The sequence below is a fragment of the Macaca mulatta genome, chromosome 8 (assembly GCF_049350105.2).
Source record: "Macaca mulatta isolate MMU2019108-1 chromosome 8, T2T-MMU8v2.0, whole genome shotgun sequence".
Classification (NCBI taxonomy): Eukaryota; Metazoa; Chordata; class Mammalia; order Primates; family Cercopithecidae; genus Macaca; species Macaca mulatta.
Genome location: NC_133413.1, coordinates 108,852,140 through 108,873,636, shown reverse-complemented (window position 1 = coordinate 108,873,636; position 21,497 = coordinate 108,852,140). Strand labels below are relative to the sequence as shown.

The window sequence follows — 21,497 nt, the reverse complement described above, 5'->3', positions numbered from 1 at the left end:
GGCCCCATTTCTTTAGAAGAATTGAAACACATTTCATCAGCAGATCTGTATCTTTTCTACTACGGCAGCATCCTAGCCTTGACTTGAGCAAGCTGAAATTAGTGGACTCTGGACGTGGCCCAGCTCAGTGAAATACATAGTTCATGGTACCTCTTGGCCATTTTAATAGGTCCGGATTCAGTTAGAGAGCTTCTCCCTTATCTGTCTATTCCTTTAAGCCCATTTGTCCTAAAAGATCGTTCTCTCTCTTACTAATAATCAGAAAAGAAACAACATTATAAAATCTGTATGCTTTCATTCCATAAAATTCAAACTGTTTTATAAAATATTAGACCATTTGTTACTAGGTGAGTATATTATTCTGAAAGATTTAATGTCAACACTTTGGGGAATCGAGAAGTACCTATTTGTAATGCTTGTACAATACTCTATTATCCTTAGAATTACGGCACCTCACAAATAACATAACTTCTACCCAGGGAATAATTGACTCACCATGGAGGTCTGGCTCCCTGCCTCATTAAATCTTCTAGAATTGCTGGGAGGTGGCTAGCAATTACTCTTCTCTCTGTTTGACATATGTGGAGAGTTAGGCACCAAGCAGTCAGAGGTCATGCATAGAGTCTCTAAGGGAGTGCTGTTTGAATATTGGTCATTGAATCAAATCACTGCTGAGCACACGTTGAGACAGCTGCTGAGGGTCATCTCATAGGGGACAAAGTTACCTAAATGCCAGAAAACATGTCTTTATCCATCCTGGCCTTGCTAATCCCTGCCCTCATTTATAAATTTACAAATTGTATTTTATATGTATATGTATTTTTTATCTTTACATAATTTATTCACAAGATCCATAAAAACATTTGACTGTCTCTTACTTGTCATTCTTATTTAAAAGTTGGTAAAGAACATTTAGAATGAGCTATGTAAAATTGTTTTGAGAACATTTAACTTTAATTGTTCTGAGGAATCACAGCCTTCGGATTCATTTTTATTCAGGGAGAAATAATGCTTTTAAAGCATATAACTGATCTGGAAGAATGTTACATTGTTTTATCTTCAAGACTTGCATGTCAAAAATTCACCTGCAGGTTATTTTCTTTTTAGAGCTCCTTGGAAAAGTGAATGCTGTAATGAAGTGACATTAGGATATGTTTGTATTTATTTCGAAGTGTCAAGATGGGCATGCTGGAAATTTCAATTCCTTGAATTTGAATTCCTTCATGACCTTTTAAGTTAATCTTTGATGCCAGCTCAAGGGGAGTGTGAGAAATGTGAGAATTCAACTAGCTTCGGTTGAATAAATGGTACACTTCAATGACTAAATTTTTTTAGTATGGAAGGTTACTAAGTGACAAGTAAAGGAGAAGTCTGATTATCAAAACATCATTCTATCCTTGAAAAAATACCAAACAAAAGTATTCCTACCAACAATTTTTCCAGATAATGTTGAGAATTCTTGAGATTATAAAGTCTAGGAGGCTTACCAAGTTTTTGTTTTGTTTTGTTTTTTGTTTTTGTTTTTAATTTCCATAGCTTTAGGGATACTAGTGGTTTTTGGTTACATGGGTAAGTTGTATAATGATGAAGCTGGGCTGTTAGTGTACCCGTCACCCGAATAGTGTACAGTGTACCCAGTAGGTGATTTTTTTCAATCCCACATCCCCATTCTGAGACTCCAGTGTCCATTATACCACTCTGCATGCCTTTGCATATCCATAGCTTAGCTCCCACTTACGAGTAAGAACATGCAGTATTTGGTTTTCTCTTCCTGAGTTATTTCACTTAGGATAATGGCCTCCAATTCCATTTAAGTTGCTACAAAAGATGTTACTTTTTATGGCTGAGTAGTATTCCATGATACAGATATACCACATTTGCTTTATCCACTTATCTGTAGATGAGCACTTAGGTTAATTCCATATCTTTGCAATCGTGAATTGTGCTGCAGTAAACATATAGGTGCAGATGTCTTTTTTATTGAACATCTAGGGTAGCTTTTTTTTTTATTCATTGAACATTTATTCCTTGAAAATATACTAGATGCAGTAATGGACAAACTAGAAAAAGTCCTAGCCCTCATTCTAGCATTTATCCATGTGGATTTTCTAGCAGTGGTTGAAATATACCAGAATCATGTGAAGTTATTTTCGTATCAAAAGATACAATTAGTATCCTGATATACCTCCCCACCAAGAATATATCAAAATATGGAGGAAAGGGAGGGGAAGGTGTTTTGAATAAAGCTCTTCTGGCTAATTTTTCTCTTTTTACAGTATAAAAAAATTTAATATATTCAAAAAGCTGAAAAATAGTACAATAAACACTTAACATTTACTACTTAGATTCAACAATTTTGAACATTTTGCTATATTTGCTTTGTGTGTATGTATATGTGTATGTGTTTTCCCCGCCAATTTTGAGGCAAGAGCATAGCCTGAAACTTTCCCCCAAAAGAGTCCCTCTGACGTAGTAGGCTATTATTAATTTTGCTTGATTTCACTGGGAGGGTGGGAGAACAGTCATGTACAGCATACCAAGGTTGGATTTCTTGTCAGTAGCCTCTAGTAATGGTGATATATGCTGGTCAAGATTGTTATAGAGAGATACTGTCATCGCTGTTATCAGATACAAGTTTGAATTCAGTTCCGTGGTCTATTTGAAGAGGTTTTTTGTTTGTTTGTTTGTTCTTGGTGAATGTTCTAGTTTTTTTGAAATCATACTGTGGCAGCTAGGCAGGTGATATGCTTCCCCCTCCAGTGTTAGTACGATAATCATTCACTGTTTGCGTGTTCTTTTTACATCCATTTACTTTAACCTCTCTATGCCTTTATATTTAAAGTGAAGTGTGCTTCTCCTATCTCAGAAAGTTTGAAATATTGTTCCAGATGTCTTCTGGACTTCATATTTTCAAAAGAGAAGTCTGATTGTTCCAATTGTTGCCCTGTATATGTGTTTTTCTCTCTGTCTCCTTTCACAACTTTTTTATTTTTGGTTTCTATCAACCTAGGCATTTATTTTTGTGATTAATGTTGTTTTTCATCTTCTTTACAGTTCACGAGCTTCTTGACTTTATAAATTTGTCTGTTGCCAAATTTAGGACTGTTTTTAGCTGTAATTTGCGCTGATGTTTTTTCCCGCCACTTTCTCCCATTCCCCACCTTCTGGGACTTCAGAGGGTCCTGAAACACTGTCTTTTAAAATTTTTTTCTCTCTCCTCTTCAGATTGGATAATTTTCACTAACCTTTTTCCAATCATTTTTTTGTCATCTTCATTCTGCTATTAAGCCTATCCAGAAAGCTTTTTATTTCAGATATTGAATTTTTCAAGTTTCAAAGCTCCTATTTGTTTTTGTTGTTGTTTTTATATTTCTGGTTTCTCTGCTGAGATTTCTCATTCTTTTCATCCATAGTGAGCATATCTTCTCTTACCTCAGCAGTAATTATAGCTGCTTTAAAGTCTTTTTATTTCTGATATCTGGGTCATATCAAGGTTGGTTTCTGTTAATTGTCTTTTCCATTGGGGGTAGATTGCATTTTCCAGATTCTTTGTATGTCAAGTAATTTTGGATTACATCCCAGACATTGTAAATGTTTTCTTGTGGAGGGTGAAGAATGTGTTTTTGTTCATTCTGCAGAGAATTCAGTAGTTGGTTCTTGTATTTTGTCCACAGTTTATTATCTGCGAAAGAGTTAGTCTGTTAAGAACTTTCTCTGACTTAGCAAAAGCTGAACTCCTGATACACTTCTTCATCTTTTTTTTTTCCCTCCCCTGAGATGGAGTGTTGCTCTGTCGCCCAGGCTGGCGTGCAATAGTACAATATTAGCTCACTGCAACCTCCACCTCCCGGATTCAAGCAATTCTGCTACCTCAGTCTCCCAAGTTGCTGGGATTACAGGCACCTGCCGCCATGCCCAGCTAATTTTTGTATTTTTAGTAGGGACAGGGTTTCACCATGTTGGCCAGGCTGGTCTCAAACTCCCAACCTCATGATCGCCCGCCTCGGCCTCCAAAAATGGTGGGATTGCAGGTGTGAGCCACCGCGCCTGGCCGCTTCTTCATCTTTTAACTGCCTCTCAAGTTTCCTGCTAAACTACACGCCTGCACTATGACACAGAAAGAGATTTTTTAATGTCTTCACTCAGGTGGAGTCAGTCAGAGCTGTCAAGGGTAAAACAGTGATGAAGTGTGTCATCCTCACTATGGCATTCTTTTTCCTGCATCTTCTCCACTGCTACCTTTCACATGCACTCTTGTCACCAGTGATGAAAGGACTTCGATGTATTTAGCAGCAAGTACCACTGCCATCTCATCAGGAACATAGGGAGACAGGAAAATCACAGAACAAGATAACGACAGAAGCTGGTAAATATAGTGTATAAGAGCAGATAGAGAAAGCTCTGGTGGCACAGATGTTGGCATGTGGTACATGAGCCCAAAGAAAACTAAAAATGAAGGAGAGACAGAAGATAGGGAGCCACCTGTGCCACCTTTGTGCTAGGCCCTTTAACATCTGTGGTCTCATGTAATCTTCAGAACATCTCTGTGACATGAGTTTATAGTATTTCCACTTCATTTGAGAGGCTCAGAAACTGAAAGAACTCTGATGATTTTCTACGAGTTAAAAAACTTTGTAAATGGCTAGGCAGAAAAGAAAATATCCTTTTTCTTTCCTGCAGCTACTTTTAGTCATCTGAAGTCCCTCTGCAAACTTGGGGGAGTAGTAAGGATTTTTCTAGGTTCTGCCCGCTTCCTCAGTGAGAACTCCAGGCATCTGCCTTGGGAAAGTTGGCTAAAATGCTGCACTGCAACCCTCTCGCATGTTTCAGTTCTTTGCTCTGCTTAGGAGGCAAACTCGATCGATCTTCAGCCCGAGCTTAGTTTAGGTAGGGGAAACCCTTCTGTACCTCCCAACTCCCCTTCTTCCACCCCACCCCCAAATCTCAGTCTGCTTCCTGATGGCCTTTATAAACCAGCGCCTTAAGAAAAAGAGTTTGAGTACTCTTTAGTAGATACATAGGGATCACCTCGTCAGTGAGGGGGAGAGTATTTCGGTTGGAATTCTTCCTTGCAGATTCCTCTCACTTCCTGACTTCCATTCCTCTTGTCCTTGTGCTCACTCTCAAATTTCCGCTACATTGAGTCATGTTCACAGAGAGCAGCATGTGACCAAGAGCCACTTGCTTCTTCTACACATAGCCCAAGAGTCTCTCTGAATTCAGGTTCTTTCCTCTGTTTAATTTTCTTCCTACACCTCTCTATGCCCAAGACTCTAGAGTAGACTGCTGGCCTCAAACAGGGGTGATTTTGCCCCCCAGGGACAATTTGATAATGCCTAGAGATATTTGGGTTGTCCAAACTTGGGGAAGGCTACTGGCATCTAGTGAGTAGACTCTGGGGATGCTGCTAAACATCCTACAACACACAGGACAGCCCCTCACAACCAATAATTCCCCTGACCCCACCAAATGTTCATTAGTGCCAAGGCTAAGATGCCCTAAAACAGACTCCTGAAGCCTTTTCTCAGTGTCCTTTCCCTTCCCTCTCCCTTGCCTTCATTAGGGCCACCCCCACATGTGATGATTATGCTAGGCTAGGCATTGAAACCTTATACCACAGAATTTCAGCTTCCCAAGCCCCTCAAGCATTTCAGGGCTGCAGGGGTGGCCTGTTCAGGTGGAGAGGAGATAGGAAATGGCTGAATGAATTGCGAATGGACATTTGGTGAAGAACCCATGAGTGGGATTTGCAGAGGAGAAGAGCTCAGGAACCCTTAATTCTCAGTCACAACATTGAGGGTGCACCATGGCTGCTAGGGAGTTGGGGTTGAGAAAGATGTTTTTAAATGATACGTATGTGTTGTAGGTGAGGTGAAATTGTACCTTTACCAATTTCTAGGGTATTTCAGCTAGGTCTGAGAATTAGATTGACATAGATCGATCAACAGGAGAAAAACATAGAAATTTATTTAGTACAAATTTTACACGGCAAGGAGTCTTCATAAGGAAATGAAGACCCACAGATGCAGTTAAAATTGAAAACTTATATACTGAATTTACTACTCTGTTGGCGAAAGAGTAGTAAATTGTGAAACTGTGACAAGGCAGAGGGCCTTGGGCAGAGAAGTAACTAGAAAGACAAGAGTTAGCTTAACAAGGTTTATCTGTACAGATTTTCCTCGGTCTCAACTTCCCGTCCTGATGATAAGAATGATGCTTTCCTTCTGGTAGAGGGAGGCTATCTTTCACATGGGAATTTCATTTCCTGCTTTTATGAGAAGAAAGATCAGAGTGTTCTTGCAGTTGCTGTTTTTCAAGTACCTTTTACTCAAAATAGTCAGTGTGCCAGAGTAATGTATTTTGGGGTGATATATTCTAAACTCCTTTGTTGTAAAAGTGTTAAACCTTGCATGGTTGTAGTGGAAATCATCAAGAGTGATTTAATTTATAGATGTTAGAGAATTTGGAAACATTTTGGGTTGACTGTGTAAAAATAATTTTGGCTATGGCTATTTTTGAAATGAAATTAATTATGAATAATTACCATTTGCCCAGAATCTGTTATTCATGTCATTAAAAAAGCCACATTAGTTTTGTGGTAACTTTTGTTTTATTGCAACACTAAAATCTGTTCATGCATTTGCCTTTTTCATTTTGTAACATGATTGTCAGCTCTCAACTGAAAAAAGGGTGGGGAAGCAATATTGGTTCCACCTGGAATCAGTTTTTTTCCTTTTTCTATTGGAATGAAAATCCTGCTTATCAGGGGGCCACACAGCCAGAACATTTACCCATAGCCCTTTAAGACTGCTGATAATATAAAGTATAACTTTATTACAGTGACCTCGTGTCAGTGCCCTTTGTAATTCTGATTAGTCCTGATAATTACCTTGGGCTTTTCATTACCTAACCAGTAAAAACCCAAGTCTGCCCAATATTAGAGTTTGTAGGGCAATAGAAGTCTCTGCACTGGACTGAGTTGCTCCCAAGATTTCATATCTGTAAGCAAATCACTGCCTGATTCTCACCTTCCCTCCATACCTCTGGTTTTCATGAATTACCTGGATAAAACAGAGGATATTATTATGTTGAATACACATGTAACATTAAACTTTTCTCCCCTAATGTTTTGAATACAAAGTTCCAGTCTACACTGAAGTACATTTTGGAGTAAAAGTCAAATCTTGATGTTTTCTCTGCCCAACATACCTGCCTTTGCCTTGAAGTGTATCTAAGGCCTAGATACACTATTTATAGACCTAAATAGTTTGCTTTAAAGTGAACTGGAACATCGTGATACTCTGTTCACCATATTTGATTATGACAGACTGTCAAATAACAGTTCAGTCAATGAATGGTGCTGCTTTTGGGTGAGCTGAGAAGGTCACAGACAGAAAAAGCAAGAAATTCTAGAGGAGGAACTAGCATAATTTGTTTCGAATCTGGCAAAAAAATGGCAAGGTTGTCATTGTTAAATCCGCCATTTATAATTCTCAAAGTTTTAGCTCACAGGGGCATGATGATAGTGTTTTGTTTCACTTCTCTAAACTTGATGCTGACTTTTATCATAGCGTAGATATCAGATGATGCTTTAAAAGACCTCCTTAAGAGAGTTGTCTGTTTTTATTTTTAAATATTTCAAGTGGATGGTGTTTCATCTCAGACCTGATTTTTGTAATAGTACATGGAGTCTGTTCTTTAACAAATTGTATTCAATCTTATTGTGGATTAATATTCTGATAATATGGTTTTGCTTTCTAAAAAATTAGCCTTCAGAACAGTCTAGCAAAAGATCTATTGTAGTCAGTTCTAAAATTGTTTTCCTGGTGCTTGAGAATTAAAGGCTTTTGAATAGGCCATCTCTGTTGTCACTGCCTCTTGTATACAATGGGTGTTCTACATTCTCTCTTCTCACCGCTGTTCTTGGTGCTTCTGAGCAAGATCATGCACACCCTTAAGCAAACAGGCCTTTCAGGTGCATGAACCTGAGAGTCCACAAAGCTTCCAGCTCCTACTCAGCATTAAGATGTCAACCATGGCCGGGCGCGGTGGCTCAAGCCTGTAATCCCAGCACTTTGAGAGGCCGAGACGAGCGGATCACGAGGTCAGGAGATCGAGACCATCCGGCTAACAGGGTTAAACCCCATCTCTACTAAAAAATACAAAAAACTAGCCGGGCGAGGTGGCGGGCACCTGTAGTCCCAGCTACTCGGGAGGCTGAGGCAGGAGAATGGCGTAAACCCGGGAGGCGGAGCTTGCAGTGAGCTGAGATCCGGCCACTGCACTCCAGCCTGGGTGACAGAGCAAGACTCCGTCTCAAAAAAAAAAAAAAAAAAGATGTCAACCACAGAAATTATGGTTCCTAATAAGGCTTGAGAATTGTGCTAGCCAATAAATTGGTTGAGACATTCAAGTCATTGGATATGGGCATACAGATGAACTCAGATTTCAGGAAACTTCATCACAGTAACATCTTTAATGATTAATATTGAGTCGTTTTTCTGAATATGTATATGTCACAGTGATGACAAACACAAGTTAATAAATACAATCTTCACTAGTGGTTGTTGCCATGTAAGATGGCTCTTATTCTTAAAGCAATATTAATGGGTGACAGATTGGATGATGTTAATCACCTGCTAAATTTGGGGATCTAAAGAAGGCCCAGTCCTATATTCAGGTATCTCACATAGTACAGTTCTAATGTGGCAGAAATTTTTTTTTAATTGCAGTACGGTGATAAATGTTATAACAGAGGTATATGCAAAATTATCTTTAGGTATATGGAGAAAAAGTAACTCAACCTGCTTATAGGGAAAATTTGACCAGGAAGACTTTATGAAGATGACATTTAAGATCAGTCCTAAAGATGAGTAGAACTTCATCAGGCAGAGATGAGGGAAATGACATTCTCAGTAGAAAGAACTGTGTTAACAAAGTCTTGAAGCCAAAGTGGGAAGTGTGGAACAACATTCTAACCAAAGGAAAGGCATGTAATCATTTTAATCCTAACCTCTTAATTTTTGGACCATTTTACTCCCAATTCAGTGTGCAAAAAGCTTGGTGAATCTGAGAAACTAAAAGAGAATCAGTCATGATGGAAACATAGTAGTAATGGCTAGAGTAGCACAAGCTGAAGCTTCAGACCAAGGCAGGACTAGATTCAGGCAAGGGCGCATTCAGATTTCAGATGCAACAAAGAGCCATTTCTGTATCTTAGGGGCAGGACATGACCCATTGTACATTTTTAAACAATAATTCTGGCGGCTGTCTGGAGATTGAATTGGAGGGGAGCAAAGATAGAAGGAAACTAGTTAGGAAGCTGTTGAAACAGCATGCTCAAGATAAGAGGGCCTTGACTGGCGAGATGACAGCAGATGAAGACAAGGATCGATTTGACATATCTTGGTAAGTAGTATGAACACAAAGCATGGCAACATTTAGTAGGTTCTTAGCCTTTGCAACTAGTTGGATGGCGGAAGAGCCATTTAGTGAAATAGGAAAGGTTAAAAGATAAACAGTTTAGAAGGTCTCTATCAGATATGGACGTATTGAGTATTGCAATACCCAGGAGACATCTAATAGAATTACTAAGTTCTGGAACTCAGAAGACAGATCTATATTAGAGATAACATCAGATAGATGGTATTTAAAGCCCAGGGCATGTATGAGACTGCCTAGGAAATGGAGTATATAGTAAAAGCCCAGAGTGCTGAGTAGTTATAACATTTAATAGTTGAGAAGAAGCCAATAAAGGAGATTGAGAAATGGCCATAAAGGTAGGAGAAAAGAGAGCATGGTGTTATAGGAGCCAAGAGAGGGAGATTTCAAGAAGGAAAGGTGTAGACAAAGTATCAAGGGGCCAAATCAGATAGAAATTAAAAAGAATTCATTTAACTTTGGTGACCTAACAAGAGAAAATTTGGAGCGCATTAGGGGATCAGAAGCCAGTATGGAGCAAGTTGAAGTTTGATTGCCATTTTAAAATATGGAGATTGTTTTCTCCATACTTTGAGAAGTTTGACTTTCTAAAGGAGAAGAGGGATGGAGTTGTGACAACTGGGGGAATGAGCGTGAGTCAAGGCAGGGTTTTCTTGAGATAAGAAAAAACGATAAAAGTTTAAGATGGGAAATATCAGAAAGTATATTATGTTGATGCTAAAGACAAAAAGAGTTTGAAGATGCACAAGAGAAAGAAGCTGACTGTGTAGACAGGTTTCTGAGAAGACTACTTTGGGGCGATCCAGCTTGTAATCAGAGGCAGGTATGCAAATTCATGACAACAGGGGGTGTAGAAGATGGGTGCAGCAGGAATGTTTGTAAATGGCATTGCTTATATTCAGAAAGAACTTGGGGCTTTCGGTTATGATTAGAATCACAAGATGTTTTCTTTTAAACAAAAATAATAATTTCATAGTACTTTCAAAATGTTCTTCATCTGCCATGTAAAGGCTATTATTGTCTCTCAGTGATCTCTTAGGGATTATAAAAGAGTAACAAATTTTTGAAGGCACTTTGCAAACTTAAATAATTACAAAAATGCTGAGTGCTTGATGTAATCATTGATCTTAATCTCATAATTTTTGGACCGTTTCGTTCCTAACTCTGGATGTTATGATCCATACTTGTTCTCATTCTCCTTACTATAACTTTTCATGTTCTGGTTTTTATTTTGTTATGTGGGTTTTACTAGTTCAACAATAGTAATTACTGTTGAATTATAATATTTATTGTAGATAAAGCAGAAATAAAATGAAGTAAAATTTTATTTTGGTTTATTGTGAGAAATCTTTTTTTTTTAATTTTATGTGACAGATGATAAAGCCTATGATAGGGCAATTCATAATGCATTCAGTCATTTGGAACATCTTAGATTTTGAGAGAATTGTGTTATTTAAGGAAATGACTTACCATTCTAAGCCTCATTAATCATCTGTAAAGTTAAGAATAATGCCTATTACAGAATTATCTGCCCCATTTCACAGCATTATTTTGAGGTTCATGTGATACAATGTATGTAAACATGCTTTGTAAATTGTAAAGTACTGTAAAATATATTATGATTTGAAAAATATTAGGTCTCAGGCTCTGTGGCCAATTGTAAACTCCCCTCTCCACCATGAGGTGTATGTGAGTAAACATTCTAGGAAATGAACACTCAACTGGCATAGGGTTTTAGTTTAGTTTTTAAGCATCATTGACCTGCAAGTCTCTATACTAATCTGAATCTAACTTAAATTTTTTAAGAAACCATCTCTTTTTTGGAAAAATGTATTATGGCCGGTAAACTACATATATTTAACTGCATTGTATAGTGTTTAAGAGTGCCGGCTCCGAAATTCGGTTCCCTTGGATTCAAATCCTGGCCACACTTTTTTATTAGCTAAATGTCTTGAAGTTCCAACTCTTAGTGCCTCTGAAAACGTAAACTCTGAAAAATCATGATACTAATAATACTAATTCGTAGGATTATTGCCTATTAAATAACAGCATAGCGTCTGCCAGTGGTAAGCACTGAGTGCATGTTAGCTATTATGTACATATTTATAGCAATTTGAATCTCTATATATAAGAACACTTCTTGTAAAGTAAGTGCCTGCAAAGAATGAAATTTTAAATAGCTAAGTACTCACCAGATTTCTTCATTTAAGTAGCTACACCCATGCGATTTTAAACACATTCACAGGAACATTTTCTCCCTTAAAGCCACTATAATAACTTACTTTTTTGGGTGACAGATTTACACCTAGTAGGTAGTTGCCCACCTACCCATAGCCCAGCAGTGCTATTGGTGATTCCTTCCTTGTCTGGAAAGATTTTGAATTACAGACAGTCCCTGGCATATGATGGTTCCACTTAAAGTTTTTTGGTGATATGAAAGTGTTACACATTCAGTAGAAACGGTACTTGGAGTAATCATATAGCCATTCTTTTTCACTTTCAGTACAGTATTCAATAAATTACATGAGATATTCAGCACTTTATTATAAAATAGGCTTTGTGTTAGATGATTTTGCCCAACTGAAGGCTAATGTTAATTGTTCTGAGCATGTTTAGGCTAGGTTAAGCTATGATGTTTGGTAGGTTAGCTGTACTAAATGCATTTTAGACTTAATGATATTTTTACTTTATGATGGCTTTATCAAGGCATAACCCGATGGTAAGTCTGTGCATTAAAAACAAACAAACAAAAAAAAACCAGGCCTCTTTTCTTGAAAGGCAGAAAATCTGCAGTGCCAAATCTGGCCGCCAGAGGGTACTGTATAGCTAGCGACCTAGCCCTCGCTTAGAGGTTGAAATCTTGCCCTTGTGAGAGGGGTTCAGTGGATGCCACTATTCATATCTGTAGAGCTCAATGGCTTCATGTTTCTCAGTTTCAGATACTATTGATCTGATAGTGGCCCAATTTCCTGACATTTTAGGAGCCAGTGATCGAGCTGTAAGCCACTCATCCTCTACGAACCTGTAAACTCTCTGAGCCAGTCAAGCTGTAACTTCATTTATCCCTACCCTTTTCAGAAGCCACCTGCCTATTCAGAAGGTTTCAGTTACACTGCAGTTGATTTAGATCATTTAGTTTTATTCTGTTCTACTGATTCCACTTTTACTGCTATCCCTCAGGTATTCTATCAGTTAATTTCTAAGTGGGATGTAAAAGAGTTTACAAAATTGTTACCAAATATTCAACACTTGCTCACCCTGCAAGATTAAAAACCCATACCTCTTAAGAGTCAGTAAGCAGTGTCTTGTTTTTTATACTTAGAGCAGAGATTTACCAAGGGTTGGGGAAGCTTATGCTGTCACCCTAGCAAAATTGTCTAGGAAAAATGTCATCTTTAAAATTAGTTGATATAATTAAGGACGACACTCACTAAAGACCAATGAAAGACAGTTTCTGGTTATTGAAAAATTAGAAGATAGCTAACAGAATCTTCAACTTCCTCAATATTTAAGAGTTATCTCTCCCTTCTTTTGACAACATGGTCCAGCAGAGCTGGCTATTCTGACTATAGAAACAACTGTGAGAGTGAGGGTGGCCTACTTAAAAGGCCTTGTACTGAGTACTGGTGAGATGAGGCAGTGAACATGCCTGTGAGGAGAAACTGATTAGGACTATGCCTGTCTCTCACAACTGGGAGTGATTAGAAGAGATCTGTGGGTTGGCAGTGGCAGGACTAGGGTGGACCTGACAGAGTCACAAGATCATGCACTGTAGTTAAGAGAACTATAGCAGGAAGAGGTTCATTCAAATGGATATTGCTAACTGAAAATAGGCTAGAAGAACTTAGGTAAATCGTGGGTATCCAGAAATGGGCAGTGTTGTGTGAACGAGCTTGCAATGTTTTTGTCAGTTTGAAGGTAATTTCTTTTCATGTGGTATTTTTCAAAATTAGTTGATCATTTCTGGTAATGCACTGCTACTCTGACTCTAATAAGGAAAAGGAAAGTTACAGTGTTCTTGTCTAAGAAAGCTTTGGAGAATTCTAGATCTCTTAGTACCAGGTACTGGCAGCTCAGCACTAGGTCTGCTGGGTCATTTTTTTCAGATTGAGAGTTACATTTATTGTATGTGAATATAAACCAGTTTCAGAATAATTATCCAGTAGATAAGCTCTTCCTTGAATAACAGGGTATGTCAGTCACTTACTAATATTTTATGAAAGTTCCTCAAGAGCACATTGAATTCAGCAGTCACGTAGCTGTGTTACTACTTTTTCCACAGGAGGTAAACCAACAGTATGTCTTTCATTTGGTCAGTAATTAAAGATGCATTTTCCTTTTATCCTTATTAAAATGTACTTTTTAAGACTGAGCTGAAATTTCATCTTGTAAAATAAAAATGTGAAGATTTACTAGCAAAACTACTCCATATTAATGTGTATTATTCAAACCAGAGCTGAAATTCTGATCCTCAAATTTCCACTCGTGACCACAGTCTCCCAGCTTCCTGGTAGATGTAAAGTAAGATCAGCCATTCTTCGTGCTGTCCTCCAACCTCAGTTCTCTGCCTCTGCTTCCATGTCCACATGAGTAGTGAGGCAACTCAGAAGGCAGGTGTCTGGCTCAAGGGAGGATAAAACCAAAGCCTTGCTGCCTTTGTGTGAGGTGCAGCTTGGTCCAGCCCCAGCACTGAAGACTTACAGGAACGTTTGGGAACACACTCATTTTGCAAGGTGTTATTAGAGATAACATTTTGATGCCATGTTCTCTATTAAATTAGTTGATACCCAAAAACAGTTTTTAAAAATCTAATTTGGTGCCATTCTTAGACACCCCCCCAAAAAAAAAGCCTTTTTGGACCATTCGTGCATTATAATCATCTGAGTTTGAAAATTTTAGTTTGTAATCAATGTTTACTCAGCCATTTGGAAGTAACGGTGGCATATTACTTTCTCATCTTTCTTTTTTTCTTTCTTTTTTTTTTTAAGATGGAGTCTCGCTCTGTCGCCAGACTGGAGTGCAGTGGCATGATCCTAGCCCAGTGCAACCCCCACCTCCCGGGTTCAAGTGATTCTCCTGCCTCAGCCTCCCGAGTAGCTGGGACTACAGGCGCATGCCACCACACCCAGCTAATTTTTGTATTTTTAGTAGAGATAGGGTTTCACCATGTTGTCCAGAATGGTCTCGATCTCTTGACCTCGTGATCCTCCCACCTCGGCCTCCCAAAGTGCTGGGATTACAGGCGTTGGCCACCATGCCTGGCCCTCATCTTTAGTTTCTATGCTTTCTGCATATTAGTTGCCCAGTCTAAGATGATGACATAACCCACGAACACTGCTGTCCTCTCCCCAATTCAGAAAGTTGAAGATTTGAAACATTTACATTTGAAAGTTGGTTCTTCCCCCGTTAGACACATATAAGTTAATAATTAGCTAGACTTATGTTCATGTATTCTCATTCTCTACCTTCTTCTACCTTAAATTCGTAGCATTTGTGAACATATTTTAAAACAAAAATGAAAAGACAATAGAATCTCAGTTTCATTCAGGTGACTGTTTTGCTTTTAAGTTTGCACAAGACAGCTTATTTGTTATTAAGGTAGACATCAATTTTGCTTTTTAAACATGTTCATGAGAGCCTCCTATCCTTTTTTCTTGTGTCCTTACAAATATCTGAATCTCTTCATGGGTGTTTTAGTTGAATTTGTACATTTGTCTGTCAGTAGCTGGGAAAATTAAGTACTGTTTCAGGCGCAAACCATGCCATTCTAAAATTGAGAGTGCTAAAATGTTTCCTTTTTGGTAAATTTTATCTTCCAAGGCTCATGTGGCAAGTGAGAATGCAGAACTATGATCGAATTTATTTTTGCTTTTTAAGTGTTTTAGAAACATTTTGCCATATTTTGAGTTTTATTGTTTTAAAAATAGTTAACAGACCACGATTCTTATTCTGAACTGTTTTAAATGAACTGTGGATTTAGATGCTTCAGAAGTAAAATATTAGACTCTTGTTTATTTCTAGGTGTTGCTTCACTATTAAAAATTATCTATTACAATCTGAATTGCATGATTTGTGGGTTTTAGCTAACCTCTTTTATTTCAAAACTACTTTATAGATTTTCAAGAAACAAATATTTACATTTTTATGATATGAAGATAGTGTAATTTAAATTGTCAAAGTATCGTGATGTCGGTGAAGCAGTAAATTGTGACATTAGTAAAAATGATGCCCTTCCAGCACACTTCATTCCATGCATGTTTCCTCAAAGAGTCAACTATGGTATTTATGATCGTTTTGGAGAATTTTTTGACAGAAGCCATTTTTCTAAGAAAAGGATGAGCCCCTTATTATGAAATAAATGTATCATCAGACATGCAGAATAAACATGTAGTGGAACATGAAACTATTCTATACTAATATTAATTAAACATGCTGAAAAATACCCTGATATTCCCAGATATTCTTTTTGCTTTACTTCAACTGCAAATTTACCAACTTGATGCCACACACACACGCGCGCGCGCGTTTTTTTGTTTTTTTGTTTTTTTGTTTTGAGATGGAGCCTCGCTCTGTCACCCAGGCTGGAGTGCAGTGGCCGGATCTCAAGCTCACTGTAAGCTCCGCCTCCCAGGTTTACGCCATTCTCCTGCCTCAGCCTCCCGAGTAGCTGGGACTATAGGTGCCCGCTACCTCGCCCGGCTAGTTTTTTTGTATTTTTTAGTAGAGACGGGGTTTCACCGTTTTTAAAATAGTTAATAGATGTATACTATGACATTGAAAGGGACTTTCTGTTACCACAAAATTGTTAGTAGAATCCACAGCTGATAATAGCAAGTGGTAAGTACCCGATATTCTAAAGCATGCCACCAACAACTGAAACCAGCCACCTCCCTCCGGGGATTACTAAGAGACCCACCATTTTTCATTCATTCAATAAATATTGATTAAGCACCTACTATGTTCCAAGCAGTGTTCTAGGCACTAGAGATGTAGCTGTTTACTAAACAAAGGCCCTGTCCAAATGGAATTTATAACCTAGTGGGAGGAGAAGAAAATAGCTCTCTCCTTACCTAAAGTCAAATAAGGAGCCTTCCAGAGATCCATTCACAGAGAATGGTGGTGCCTGCAGGAACGGGATACCATTACCGGTACCCCAGCAAGGTGCTTACTGAGCTAGCTGAATCTGTAGACTCACTGGTGTGCCAGTAAAGGCAGAGCCTTTAGTTCCTGGACGTTTGGAAGGTATATTAGCATAGACACTGATATCTGCTTCTCTCCCAAAGATTTTTGTAGGCAGGAGACTTCTGTAGGTAGAGCCAAGGCCTGTGGGATAACTAAGGACCACTGGAGTAGTGAGTTAGCAAGAGATTAGATAACCCCTTACCTTCCTCGGGCCCCACTAGTCCCTGGAGAGTGTAGAGAACTTCTTTGATCTCTTTACTCCAAAAGAGGAGGTCAGAAGTCATAATGCTGCCCAGGTGGCTTTCAGGTCAGAGAAGACAATATCTAACTCAGAAAAGATGTTAGGCAGCCCCTCTATAAAAGGAGCAGTAGGATAATACTAACCACAACATCAGGAAATACACGCACAGCTTTCTGTGCACAAACCACTAGTAATCAGTCAAACCAGAGCAAGACCAGGGAAACACACCCCACTGACAAGTCACCATTTACATAATAACATCCTGTCTCCTTCCTGCTCCCAGCACTGGAGGAACTAGACCTTAGAAACAGATGGCGAGAAGGTTCTAGATATAGACATCATCCTTCCCCACTGTAAATTGTTGCAAACTCATGCTAAGGGAAGGGGCAAAATTTGTACTTAATAGGAGATTGAAGTTTATAAGTGGTCTGGACTTTTAATAAGTAAAAGTGACCAGAAATCAGTGAAATCATCCCAAGATTTACTGTGGGATATATCAAGGAAATTTGGCTTTGCATAGCCAAAAGAGTGTAATTTTAGAAAAATTAAATTATTTTAAGTTTGTATTATTGCTCCACAGAGATTTGACTACCCAGTAAGCTAGTTACAGATATACTTTAACCATTGTTGTTTTTGTAATGTTTGTGATCTTCCATAACAAATGTTTGTCATATAATGTTTTTCTTAAATTGAAGTATAAAGAGAACATTAATCACTTAATTTGTTAACCTCTTATTTATGGCTTCATTGGTGTTTTAAACTGTTCAAAGTGCTAATCAGAATCGCTGAGATAAGAAATCAGTCAAAACTAATACAATTTTTCATCTGCCTTTAATAGGTCCAGAAAGATTTAATTACTGGTTGGTTTTGAGTTACTTAGATTTTGTTATCCTGGGCCTAGAATTTTAGAGCCACTGACAATGTAGCAGAAGTGTGCCCAAATTAAGCTTTTCCTGATATTTTTAATAAGCAAAGCTACTTAGTAGAAACTGAAAATGCATAAAAGGAATGGGTGGTCAGCTGCCATTGAGGAATGCAATGAAAATTTCATCGTTCCTTTTTTAAACGGGTGGCCAAGATTTCTCCAGGACAAGATGATTATGGTAATGCTCATCAGTTTGTAACTCCTGCACTAGATTCAAGGTAAACACAGCACCAATTCAACTGTGGAACAGTCTGAACAGACATAGGCAAAGTCTCACTGGAATGTGAAGGAGACATGTTTTATTGGTTTTGTCAGGGTATCTCTCTTTTTATTGATAACATTATGAAATCTCTCCCAAAGGGCTATGTAGAAATGTGTTTCTTTGGCTAAAGAGCTGGTTAAATAGAAAAATGCTTAATTAACACATATGCACTTACTTCATATGGCCAGTGATGGCTAAAATACATGAATAGCTTATTAGTAAAATGCTTCACCAGGTGTAATCTGACAGGAAAGGTGAGATTTTTAAGTAATTTTTTTCTATTTTTAATCTATAAACAATTTGTTAAAAAACTGTTTCACATGATCATTGGATTTTGAAGTGCTTTTGTAGTTCTTGGGAGACCCATGAAATAGCTATCAGTAGACTCCAGTTCAAATTTATGTGGGTTAGATGTTGCCTTTGAGTGCCTACATAAGCACCTCTGCTGAGAGATCTAGGGTGGGTCATTTGATCTCTGTGAGCATCCTCACCTGTCAAACAGGGTTGGTAACATCTGCCCCTTAAGGTGATTGCTAGACTTCAATGACTTAGTGTACAGGACCTTAGGATAGTGTTCAAGCACATTGTAAACAATAATTGGCACTTTCTTCTACTCCTTCATTGATATTCACAAGAAACCATATTCTCCCTTTTCTTTGTGAATGAAAATCTACAATCCTGAGTTTCTTCTAGGTGCTCTGAAGTTAAACAGTCAAAACAGAACGATTCATGGTAGTTTCCAGTTGTAATCCCAGAATATTTTTAGTTATTCAGTCAGCTGAAGACCTGGGCCACTCAGCTCAGAACAGGATAAATAATGTCTGTTTGGGGAAGGGGAGTCTGCCAATAGATTTGATGTTAATGCAGCTTTTAAGATCACATTTTTGCAGTGAGGAATTCAGCTTTTCTTCTACAGTGTAAGTGTCAAGTGCCTGAAATTATCACTATCTTATTTTTGTAAGTGCATATTTTAAATGTATATATACGGTTTTCTTTAAACAGGCTTCATAGTAGTTTGGATTGACTAGAATGCTCCTTTTTTGTATGCTTCTCAGTGCCAGGAATTAAATTAGGAAAAAGCCTTAATATATTAATGTTCTCTTTTCTTTTTTTTAAGCTTTAAGTACTACCTGTTATCCCTGTGGCTCAGGCTTATGGGCAAAAGGCCCCTTGCCTGTTTATGTATATTTAAGCCAATCAGTGGACTTGACTGGATTTTTACTAGTACTCTGTTGTGTTTCCTGTTCTCATTGTTAGTAAAATGTGTGGCAGCCTCCATCAACAGTGTTTTCTAAAACCAAACAAGATTCTGTTCAACACAGTAAAAATTTCAGTAAAATGGAATATTAAGGGAAAAAAGAGTACATTGCTCCAGGCCACAAACAACTCAAAACAGTCTGAGACATGCACTGGTAAATCTCAAAAATGCTATAGGCAATTCTGCATCAAAATTGCCATAGAAAATTATTGTTGTTAGCCATTCTGTTGATAGTTCATATTGTTAGAATTGCTAGCAGATGGGAAAATAGATGAGTCAGGATACAGTATTAGCAACCCATATTTTTTTAATCATAGGCCACTAATATGGTCTGTAGTATCTGCAAGATTTATTTAAACAGTTGCTAGGAAGAGTTTGTTTTCCCAGTAAACACAGCAAACCTTAGGATTCTCTTGATTGACTGTTTAACTAAATGTGTTAACATTAACATGTAAGACCATTTGCTTCATTGTAGTAGTGTCTCATTTATTTTGACAGACTGATTGTTCCAGCAGCTCGTAGAATCATTAGGTCTTGAAATGTTATTACAGTGATATATTCAAAACCTTCATACTCTTGATTCTGCTATTTGAGATTATGACTTTTAAAAATCGCTCATGTAATTAGAACTATTTTTGTCAAAACAAAATTATATAGAAATCTTAGTGTTTTTCCCGAGATTTTAAGATGAGTTATTTTATGAAGTAAGTTTTATCACTTGACTGTGATATTTTAGGTTTTTATAGTAGACTAGATATGTAAACTTAAAGGAAGTTCTAATTTTACTGACAACTCTTTCTGATCAGTGATAAGCAGCCTTTCAATACTTCTTATAGAGTTCAGAAATAATTCTAATTATTAAAGTTTTGAAATGTCAGAATTATCAGTGAATTGATTTAATCTTATTTTCCACCCTAACTTCTCATATCACTGAGTTATTTGAGCTCCTGTTTTATGCAAGAGCTAGTAACTGAGTTATTATTAATTTGCATATCTTTTACTTGGTTTTTATTTGTTTTAGAGATACTGAGAAATGTGATAGTTTTGGATATTGATCTTTCATCTCCTGAATGAAATGTAATTATCCAGGGCTATATTAACAAAATGAGTTTCTTATTTAAGCTGTCACTCATGTACCAAACTATATCAATTTTCAAACAAAATATTGACTCCTGTTAAAAAGTAGTTTTGACTTTTTAATTTAACTAAAAACAATATTCGTCCATCCATCTAATTATTAGTGTTAAGAGTTTTACAGTTTTTCTTTAAAGTCTTTCATTTGGTGTAAACAATTATCTTGTAAGAACTGGGAGATCCTAGTCTACTAACTGATCTTAAGCTTAAGGAAGATGGCATAGACCTTTTACTGAGCTTCAGCTCTTTATTTCATTTGAAAATACTGCTCTATACAAATGTCATATGCAGGGTTTTCTATTCACCGTAGCCTTCATAGCTGAATATTTAAAAAAAAAAAAAAAAAAAAAAAGTTTTCCTTTCAGCTCAGATCGACGACCAGCAACACCCCCCCATTTTTGGTGACTTAACATTTTTGAACTCTCTAACAGTGCTAGATTAAGAATATCAAACTTGATAACTTTTGACTTCTATCTAAATAACTTTTGCTACTTGAAACATGACCAAGCTTCCAGTGAGACTTCATATTAGACAATTACTTACTTTGAACTTGCAGAATTTAAAAGTATGTATGTCTTCTGATAGAAAGGAGTTAGCATGTTTCCACACTCTTCTGCCTTATTTCCTCTTCTCTCTCCTACTTTAAAATCACCTAAGAAACTCTGTTAAGTTTTAATGAAGGAAGCCCAAAACATTGTCATTTTTAATTAATGAGGTCTAGTGAGTCAGAAATGGATACTTTGAAACTGTTGTAAATCGCCCTCCCCAAGATTATCAGTCAAAATGAGTTATGGCTCTTGTTTCCTTCTGAACAAGGCAAGAGAAGGGTCTTGTACCTGAGCTAACTGCATCCCTTTATAACACTTATTGTTGTCTCACAGAATTGGTTACATTGACGGTCCAGTCACACACACATACACATACACACACACACACACACACACACACACACACAGAGAGAGAGAGAGAGAGAGAGAGAGAGAGAGAGGAAATTGAAATTGAAAAGATAAATTTGGGATTTTTCTCCCACAAACTTTGATACTAAATAGCAATT

The 21,497-nt window shown here is 37.5% G+C and overlaps 1 protein-coding gene across 3 annotated transcripts in view; it reads left to right on the top strand.

The window, feature by feature from the left end:
• The window catches only part of STK3 (serine/threonine kinase 3), a 330,283-nt gene that overhangs the window by 295,951 nt on the left and 12,835 nt on the right, over window positions 1-21,497 (top strand). Inside the window, exon 11 of one of the 3 annotated variants that reach the window (XM_077942603.1) lies at window positions 14,430-15,496. Within the exon in view, the coding sequence (XP_077798729.1) occupies window positions 14,430-14,645 (216 nt within the window). The 3' untranslated portion in view covers window positions 14,646-15,496. 3 annotated transcript variants of the gene reach the window in all.